Genomic DNA, 10,475 nt, shown 5'->3' with positions numbered 1-10,475 from the left:
TCTCCTTCCCCCCACTCCTCTCCCCCTCCCTCTCCAGTCCAAAGAGCAGTTAGGGTTCCCTGCCCTATGGGAAATCCAAGGTCCTCCCCTCTCCATCCAGGTCTAGGAAGGTGAGCATCCAAACAGGCTAGGCTCCCACAAAGCCAGTACATGCAGTAGGATCAAAACCCAATGCCATTGTCCTTGGCTTCTCATCAGACCTCATTATCTATCCTCTATGTTCAGAGTCCGGTTTTATCCCATGCTTTTTCTATCCCAGTCCAGCAGGCCTTGGTGAGCTCCTATTAGATCAGCCCCACTGTCTCAGTGGGTGGGTGCACCCCTCGCGGTCCTGACTTCCTTTCTCATGTTCTCCCTCCTTCTGTTTCTCATTTGGACCTTGGGAGCTCAGTCCATTGCTTCAATGTGGGTCTCTGTCTCTATCTTCATCGCCAGATGAAGGTTCTATGGTGATATGCAAGATTTTATCAGTATAGCTATAGGATAGGGCCATTTCAAGTTCCCTCTCCTCAGCTGCCCAAGGAACTAGCTGGGGACATCTCCCTGGACACCTGGGAGCCCCACTAGATTCAAGTCTCTTGCCAACCCTAAGATGGCTCCCTTAATTAAGATATATACTTCCCTTCTTCCATATCTACCCTTACTTTATTCCAATCATCCCATTCCCCCAAGCTCTCCCCATCCTCCCCTTCTCACTTTTCTCTCCCCATTTCTCCTTACCCCCATCTCACCTCACCCCCAAGTTCCCAATTTTTGCCCAGCAATCTTGTCTACTTCCAATATCCAGGAGGATGATTATATGTTTTTCTTTGGGTTCACCTTCTTGGCTAAGATCAAGTGTAGTATCTGTTGTTATCAGTAATGTTTCTTTTTCAAATGTGAGTGCCTTTGGATTTGGTGCAAAGATGTTCAAAATTGAGTTTTCTTCTAGATGGATTATTCCTGTGATGAATATGTAATGTCCTTATCCAACTCTTTTGATAAATTTTAGTTTGAAATCTATTTTTGGTATATATTAGTATAGTTATACCAGTTTGCTTCTTACGTCCATTTGATTATAAATTTTTTTTAACCATATACTCTGTGGTTATGTCTGTCCTTGAGGCTGAGCTGTGTTTCTCATATATAGCAGAAGGATAGGTCCTGTTTTTGTACCCAAATCTATTATACTTTGTCTTTTAAGAGATATATTGAGTCAATTGATATTAAGAGCTATTAATGATGAGTGATTGCTAATTTCTGTTCTTTTTTTGGTTTTGTTGGTGGTGGTAGTAGTGTTTGTGTGTTTCCCTTCTTTGGGGTTTGCTGGAGTGCGGTTATCTATTGATTGTATTTTTTGGAGTGCAGCTAACTTCCTTGGGTTGGAGTTTTCCTGCTAGTGCTTGATGTGGGGCTGCATTTGTGAATAGATATTGTTTAAACTTAGTTTTGTCATGGGATATCTTCTTTTCTCCATGTACGGTGATTGAGAGCTTTGCTGGGTATAGCAGTATGGGCTGGCATCCATGGTCTCTTATTGTCTACAGAATGTCTGTCCAGGACGTTCTGCTTTTCAAAATTTCCATTGAGAAGTTGGATAACTCTGATGGGTCTGTCTTCATATGTTACTTGGCCTTTTTCCTTTACAGCTCTTAGTATTCTTTCTTTATTCTGCTTGTTTAGTGTTTTGAGTATTATATGATGAGGGTACTCTATTTTTGATCCAATCTATTTAGTGTTCTGTAAGCTTCTTATACCTTCATAGGCATACCCTTCTTTAGGTTGGGAGACAATAGCAGGTTGATGTCTGTGTTTTCAGCACTTGAGAGGCAGAGACAACTGGATCTCTTTGATATGTGGTCAATCTTGTCTACATAAGTGATTTCTGGTCCAGTCAGGGTAGAGTAGTGAGAGCATAAGAACTTTCGACTTTTGTGAAAGAAACTCTGTAGCAATATGGATCCTCACATCCTCTAAGCTTACCTGCAATGCCATCAGCTCCTTACTTTAATGTTACAGGCTGACCTAGCCTATGTTTTAGTAGATATTCCTGTTACTTTGATAGAATACCCAGGCAACATAAAATTAGAAAGAATTTTTTTAGATGACAGTTCAAAGTATAGTCCATCACCGTGATGTGGAAATGAAGGTGACAGTGAGAAAACAATAATTATGCAAGAGCATAAGTTTCTCCATTTTACACAGTCCAGGATCCCCAACCAAGTAAGCAAACCACCCATAGAAGGTGTCTGTCTCTTCCTCTGTTAACACAATCAAGATAATAGGCAGACTCAAAAGCCCAGCTCCCAAGTGTTTCTATATCTCTCAAGCTAATAATTGACACTCTCATACTCTGCAATTGATACTTGAATTAAGCTTAAGACTATTATCTGTGTACTTCATTGCTGCTAAATGTGAGGCTGTGTATATGAACAAAGAAATTCCTGTTCTTTGATTTCTGTATGTCTTTGAGATATTGTGACTCAATGATATGACATTCCACACTTGATTATAGCCTTGCCACAAGTATAAATCTTCCTTAAAGAGTAACACATTGTGTGTAAAGGATGTAATAGGTGATTTTCAAAGTCCATGTCTAGTTTCTTTTCTATTGCTGTGAGAAAAAAAAAAAAAAAACACCATTACCAAAACAGCTTATAGAAGAAAACATTTAGTTTGAGGCACATGATTGTAGAAAAACAGAGTTAATGACCATCATGGCAGGGAGTATAGCAGTAGGCTGGTAGGCATGGCACCCACGGAAGGGCTGAGAGCTTAAAGCTTTTTTAAAAAAAAAAATTGAAGTATAAAGTCTTTTTAAATTTTTATTTATTTTTTTCACTTTATTTATCTATCTTCTATCTATCTATTTGTTTATTTATTTATCTATGTCTTTTTTAGGCAGGCTTTCACTGTGTAGCCCTGTTTGTGTAGGAATTCACTCTGTAGACCCAGATGGCTCACTCAGTTATCAGGTGATGGGATGAAAAGCAGGCACCACCACATCCAACTCTTTTTATTTTGAGAGTATAACACAATTGCAACATTTCTCTTTATCTTTTTCACTTTTCAAACCATCCTGTAAATGCCCTCTTTCCCTTTCAAACTGATGGCTTCTTTTTTTTTTAACTAAGGAGCTTTTAAATACAATCTTTTTCACATTTTGCATAACTATTCCTACTTCCTCCTCTTCTCCCACATTTCCCCCCTCCTCCTACCCAACCCCCCATCCCCTCTTCAGAAAGGGTAAGGCTTCCCATGGGGAGTCAACAAAATCTGATAACTTCACTTCCAGGCAAGACCAAGGACCTCCCTGCTATATCTAGACTGAGCAAGATACCCCTCCGAAAAGAATGTGATCCTAGACATCAGTTCAAGCAATAGGGATAAAACCTAGTCCCACTGCTATTGGCCCCACAGACTGCCCAAGACTTACAACAGTCCCACACATCCTGTGTGCTTATGTAGGTTTCTCTGCTGTCAGTCCAGAGTCAGCAAACTCTCACTAGCTCAGGCCAGTTTAGTGGGTATCACCATCATAGTCTTGACCCCTTTGCTCCTAGTATCTCTCCTTCCCCTTTTGGGCTAGTCTCAAGTAGTTCAGTCGAGTGTTTGAGATCTCTGTATCTGCTTCTATCAGTTGCTGGTTGAAGATTCTATGATGACAATAAGAAAGTTATCACTCGCACTTGGGAGGCAGAGAAAGGCGGATCTCTGTGAGCTCGAGACCAGCCTGGTCTACAAAGCTAGTTCCAGGACAGGCTCCAAAGTCACAGAGAAACCCTGTCTCGAAAAACCAAAAAAAAAAAAAAACCCAGAAAGTTATCACTCTGATTACAGGGAAAGGCCAGTTTAGGCATCCTCTCCATTGTTGCTTAGAGTCTTAGCTGGGGTCATTCTCTGGATTCCTGGAAATTTCTCTAGGACTATGATTCTCAATAACCCTTTAATGGTTCCCTCAATCAAAATATCTCTTTCTTTTCTCTCCCACACTGTCCTTCCCCCTTATTGAGCATCCCATCCCCTCATGTTTTCTTCCTCCCTCCTCTTCTTCCCTCCCCCTACTCTTTCACCCTTCCTTCTCTGCCCCCTCCTAATTTTCTCAGGAAGTCTTGTATGTTTCCCCTTTCCAGAGGCATCCTTGTATTTCTCTTTTAGGGTTCTCTTTGTTACCTAGTTTTTATGGGATCACGGATTATAGGTTGCTTGTCCTTTGCTTCACATCTAATATCCACTTATGAGTAATTACATATCATGTTTGTCTATTTGGGTCTGGGTTACCCCACTAATGATGTTTTTGTGTTCTAATCCCATCTCTTTGCAAATTCTGAAAATATACTTACATCATACATACTAAGAAAGTTATATTCAGTAATACATACATATACATAATTGCATGTAATAACAATTACTGAAAGGAAAGGTCTTATATCTTGATTAACAACATGAGGCAGAGAGAGCTAACTGAGGTGGCATTGGCTTTTGAAGTCTCAAAGCCAAGGCCCAGTGTCACATCTCCTTCAGCAAGGTCACAACTTCTAATCTTTTGCAGATAGTTCTACCAAGTGGAAATCACATATTTAAATTTATAAGCATGTGGGGACAATTCTCATTCAAACTAGCTCATTGCTATCCCTTTACAAGTGATTAACCTAAATCGGAGACAGTTAAGTCAATATCAGTTATTTACTGTCACTGTTTACATTTCTTTTCTCATTGCTATCTATATTTTTAAATATTCAAAGGGAATGTTCTATGACATAAATATGTGATAATTTTTAGCATTAGTGCCTTACTGTCAACTTGTGGAGGGTAACCCACTGCTCTGGAAATAGTCTGTGAAATTTGTGTTGGACTGTGAGAGCCTTTTGGCCAATAACCTGAAAAGATGAGGCCAGTTACTGGTACTGAGCGTTTCATTTGATGCCATAATAATTTTTGGTTGGGGTGTTTACCCATTATATAATAATAACTTTTCATAAACTATGTAATCTTTTGTATGTGTGTATATTTCAGCAGGTTTCTAAACTAGTAAGCTTAAAAGAGCCTTTAGTGTTTGTTGTTCCTCCCTGTAATCTCTTGTCTATTCTGACCTCCCATCTCTTCCCATTCATTCCTCCTCTTCTAATTTCCAGTTTATGCCTTTGAAACACTATATTGTCTGTCCTCTTTCTTAAAATATCCCTTTCCTCATCCTCGCTGCTAAATGATTATGTAACAGCTGTAGATAATTTAAAGGAAACACATATATCCAAAGCAGAAAATATGCATTGTTTATCTAGCATAGTGTTTTGAGACAAGGTGTCACAGAGCTCAGGCTGGTTCAGAAATTACTTTGTAGCCAGTGATCAAGAATTCCTGATCTGCCTGTCTCTACTTTCCAAGTGCTGGGAGTACAGTTTGCCAAATTCAATCCATAATTTTCAACAGAATATTACTGGATCATACCTAAAATTTTCCTTTATTTAGTAGAAACATATTTATGTAAATCATCATTAGCAGCGGTGACTTAACTATTTTTCCTCTGCTAAGCAGAAAAGCATTATATGAAAATTTGTGCCCCTACGGGGGAAACAAAATGCAAACTATTCTGTTCTTGGAAGAAACTTTAAAAACAAGCTTTCTGGGTAGGCATAAACAAGACAAGTCTGTGGCAATTGTTGAAGGATGCAGATATTTTGATATTTTTACCTGGGCTCTGGGCATCCTATTAACAAGACTGCATGTACCATGTAGTTGCTAATATATGTGTATCCTCAAAAAAACAAATACTAAATTTTGCTTATATTCTTCTATTTACAGCAGGGAATGCCACCCAAAACTTAAGATTATTAATAACAATTGATATGTATAAACACTAATGGGTCATAGTTTCCTGAAAATATAAATGGCATTGCCATAATGATTCTTTATTTCCCAAGTCTACGAAACCAGTGAAATTTTATTGACATCAAACAGCAAATACCAAAAGCCCTATGTTCACATAGTAGTAAATGCCATGGAAACTTGCATGCTAATCAAAGCAGCCTTAACTTATTACTTTAAATATAGAGACATAATTTTCCACAGCTTTTCTGGAAGTGGAAAATGCTGTTTTATCCATTCTCCAGCTTCAGTGTAGAATTGTTTCCTGACATTAACTAACACTCTTGTTCTCTAACCATTTCCCTTGTGACTTTCTGTTTACTATTTTATTGATTACCTGACACTCCAAGTCTGTCTTTTATATGGAATCTGTTTCTTTCATACACATAAGATATCATATTAGACTTCATAATCTAAATTTTCATCATTTTGTACAAAGAATATAAACTAACAAAAAGTCTAGAAAGCCTACTTGCTTTAGTTTTCCTATCAAAGTTTTGATTATTGTGTTTTTCTGTGCTGTTTTCTCTACTGAAAATGAATGCTGGTTCTAGTAAGGATTTGTAAAATCTCTATTCTTCATTCATGATCTTTAACTGTAAAACTCTGCTTTCCTTGAGATAGTTAACGTGCATTCTTTTCCCTCAGGTTCTCCATATCGAGACAAAATCACCATAGCGATTCTTCAGCTGCAAGAGGAAGGCAAGCTGCACATGATGAAGGAGAAGTGGTGGCGGGGCAATGGCTGCCCAGAGGAGGAAAGCAAGGAGGCCAGTGCCCTAGGGGTTCAGAATATTGGTGGGATCTTCATTGTCCTGGCAGCCGGCTTGGTGCTCTCAGTTTTTGTGGCAGTGGGAGAGTTTTTATACAAATCCAAAAAAAACGCTCAATTGGAAAAGGTAAACGTCACATTTTTGCGATTTAAAACACTTATGTTTCTTATGATAAAACACAAGTGACAATTTTTTCTATCAAACATGAGAATTGCTTTGAGCTATGACTGTTAATTGTCTTCTATCATTCATTCTATAACTAAAATATATATTTTGTGAAATATATCTATATATTTCACAAAGATTCATGATCATTATCATAGTCCTTAAACTTATTAACAAAATGTTTACTTGTCAGTTTGCAGAACAAATAGATATATAATCTTATTTAGGACTGAATAAGGAGAATTTTTTGCTTGGAGTGCATTGCTGTTAGATTATTGAGAGATACAGTTACTGAGGGAAGAAAAATCAGAAATTGTATTAAAAAAATAGAAATATCTTGTCAAAAACAATCCCAGGATTTAAGACATATAGTAATTTTAAGCTACTTAGTAAATAAATTTGAGTTCAGTAGAATTAGTCTCATAATTTTTTAATTAGAATATCTTTACTAGTACATCTTAGCTTGCATTAGAAATATTGCTAATTTTTTAAATTGGTGAATATATACAAATATTATGGCTTTGCAATGGCATCTTTTTCTTATTGAGTCTTTTCCTTACTCTAATCAAAGTAATTATGAAATATGTATAACCACATAAGTGTAATAATTTAATTTTTCTTTGTACCTCAATATATTTAGTCACTTGTAGAGAAACTTTTTTATTATAGTTGAAAAGTTTGTGTAATCACTTAGCTTCTATATTCCTAGTTCTAGACTATTTTTGTTCCTATAAATATAAAGAAAATCATGAAAATAACACAGATAGCACACCTCACCTCTGTATGTACATTTATAACTCTGGAAATGAAATGAACACTACTTTTTTCTATCTTCCAGTGTTTTATTTTTTTGTATATAATAATCTTGGATTTTGTTTTTAATAGAAACATATTTTAGGTGTTTAGTAAGTGTATGAATCAGGTTTTATTCTCTTTAGTATTTGTAAAGTTCATGTAGTTTATTGTGAAAAATACAAATATCAGAACAAATAGTATTTAAAAGCATAATATCAAAGAGTAAAATACGTAAAAATCATTCTGCTTCTATTCTTTGAATATAAATATTCCAGAAACTATTTTTGTAAAATTATAGATGACAAGTATCTTCCTTTGGTTTGAATGATTTATGTTATAATTGTTGACCCAATATCTTGAACTAGATATTAAAATGCATATGTTAAAATTTTACTTGATTGTAGTTCATGACAACTTTTAGTCATCTTTGACAAATGAATATTTTGATACCCCTATTCTATCTGACATAATAATGTGTAAATTTTCAAATTTTCAGACATTCATATAGCTTATATCCTAACAACATTAAGTTTGGCTATTTCTGGTAACANCTAAGCCAAATTCTGTTGTGTTAATTTTAGTTGGCTATATATAAGTCCACTCTTGATACTGTGGTTCTTTCTGTGGTGTGAAAATGGGTTTGTAAGAAAATATAAAGGACTAAGCAATGAACAATCTTATCAAGTCAACAAGTGACATTTTTGAATAATTTGCCAATAAGTGATATTTGGTTATTTTATAATAGCTCCTATATATACGAAAGATGATTTGGTTTTCTAGTGAGAATGTCTAACCATCTATATGTAATGGTTCTCCTAAGTTTATCTTAATATTAAAATAAAACAAACTGAATCTAGACATTATTGGTATTGTATTGTTGTTATCTCTAGATGTTTCCTCATTTTATTTACTTGAGCTATGGTCTTAAAAATTAAAAAAAATCATTTCTTTTTTTAAATATCAAGGGGTGTGGTTATTTAATTTTTAAAATAAATCTAGTTAGCTGTTACCACCTCTCACTGAGTCAGGTGAACTCTTCAGATTCTCATCGTTAACAATCTGTGGACTTAAAATTATTTTTAAAAAATTATTAAATAAAATAATATATATTGAGAGTAGGCCAGGCAACAACTGTACTGATAGTAAATGAACATTGAGCCGCACTCACTCAATTTCACACAGACCTGTGTTGCTTCTATAATGAACTCAAGGTTCTCTGTCTCTGCATATCTCTATTGTCTGTCCCCGCCCATAGCTGCAGGGTTTCAGTTTCTCTCTAGCTTGCACATTTCTCTGACCACATTAAAGTATTCTTGGGTTCCCAGGGTTATTTTGTTGTTGTTGTTTTGACTGTAGTGATCATTGTCTTCTGTTCCTCTGTGAATAATCCCACCAGTGATTTCAGGACAGGCAGTTAGACTGCACATTAATTAGTCCAGAAAGGTTCCCTTACTGTAGTGGGTAATGTGTCTGGTCACTTGGCATGAGTTTGTTTCTGCAAGATATAAGTGTGATGAACACTATTGCAACTTGCATATTATTTTATGCTTAGTTAGCTGTATGTTGCATCATTTGAAATATTCCTCCCCACATCATGACAGGTGGAAGGTGATATACTCATATAAAAATATGTTCAAACATTAAGTCTGGCTATCTTTTATTTACCTACCCTATCACCAATCTTATACTTCTTAATACATTATTTAATTTATATTTTTTATTTCAATATGGATGTCTTTTTTTTTTCCAATTTTACTTTTCTCTTTTGAAAAGAGAAACCTAACTCATAACTCTACTTTAAAATCAGGAACACCTAGAAGGCAAATCTTCAAGGCAAAATTAAATCTATCTCTCTATCTATGTATCTAGCTATTTTCTATCTATATATTTTCTATCTTTTTTAATATCTCTAATTATCATATATCTATTTTTCCATCTACTTCCCTTAATCTGATTTGTCTAAAATAGCTATTATCTCTTACCACTAAATTAAAAATAGAAATAATTATAACTATTTGTAAATATATAAAATGGGGATATCACTGATTCTATGTAATTCAATATACTAGATTAAACAGTTATTGCATTAGTAGTATTGATACCTCCTATTTATTATGATAATTTAGTTTCTGGTTTCATTCCTTATTTTTTTTTGGAAAATTTTTCTGGATAGATTATGCAACAGTTCAATATAATTAAACAAATATCTGGATTGTCTTGTGAACTAAATCTATACATATACAAAGTCATACTTTAAATCATTATGCATTTATCACTTTTTTAGCTTAGATTTTTATTATAATTTAAAATAAAATACTTGTGAAGTTTCCCAATTAATATATTTTAAGAAAACTTATCTTCAGGTTAAATTAAAACAAAAGGCTGTCATTCAATAATCCAATCCCAAAGTGCTCCATTATCAGTTTCCTCTTCTCTACCATCTTCACTCAGTCTACAGTATTTTACAAAAGAAAATATCTGAATAATCTGTAATAAACGAGACACAGACCCCTACTTGATTACAAATTTTATCGTTGAAATTTATGAACAATTAATAGTCTATGTAAATTCTCATCTCTAATGATAATAATGAAATTAAAATAGTACATACCATTTAAATGTAGAAATAAAATGTGTTTATGATCTCCTCTTCTAAAATATAATTTAAAACCAAGGTTATTGAATCTACATCTTTTCTTATATTTCTGATATGTTTTAAAGTTAAACAAAAGTCAGGCTAGGAGCCTGATGGTGGTGGCGCATGCCTTTAATCCCAGCACTTGGGAGGCAGAGGCAGGCGGATCTCTGTGAGTTCGAGGCCAGCCTGGTCTAGAAGAGCTAGTTCCAGGACAGGCTCCAAAAAGCTACAGAGAAACCCTGTCTCAAAAATCAAAAAAA

The 10,475-nt window shown here is 35.1% G+C and overlaps 1 protein-coding gene across 3 annotated transcripts in view; it reads left to right on the top strand.

Moving 5' to 3' along the window:
• Positions 1–10,475, top strand: part of Grik2 (glutamate ionotropic receptor kainate type subunit 2) — a 600,544-nt gene that overhangs the window by 575,608 nt on the left and 14,461 nt on the right. For all 3 annotated transcript variants that reach the window (XM_050120166.1, XM_050120163.1, XM_050120164.1), the window contains exon 16: positions 6,493–6,743. In XM_050120166.1, the coding sequence (XP_049976123.1) occupies positions 6,493–6,743 (251 nt within the window). The remainder of the gene's footprint in view (positions 1–6,492; positions 6,744–10,475) is intronic.

This window comes from Alexandromys fortis, unplaced genomic scaffold (genome assembly GCF_014885135.2).
Source record: "Alexandromys fortis isolate MF-2015 unplaced genomic scaffold, M_Fortis_MF-2015_v1.1 scaffold_141, whole genome shotgun sequence".
Taxonomy (NCBI): Eukaryota; Metazoa; Chordata; class Mammalia; order Rodentia; family Cricetidae; genus Alexandromys; species Alexandromys fortis.
Note: the sequence above shows the minus strand (reverse complement) of the source record. Positions and strands in the feature narration are given on the sequence as shown.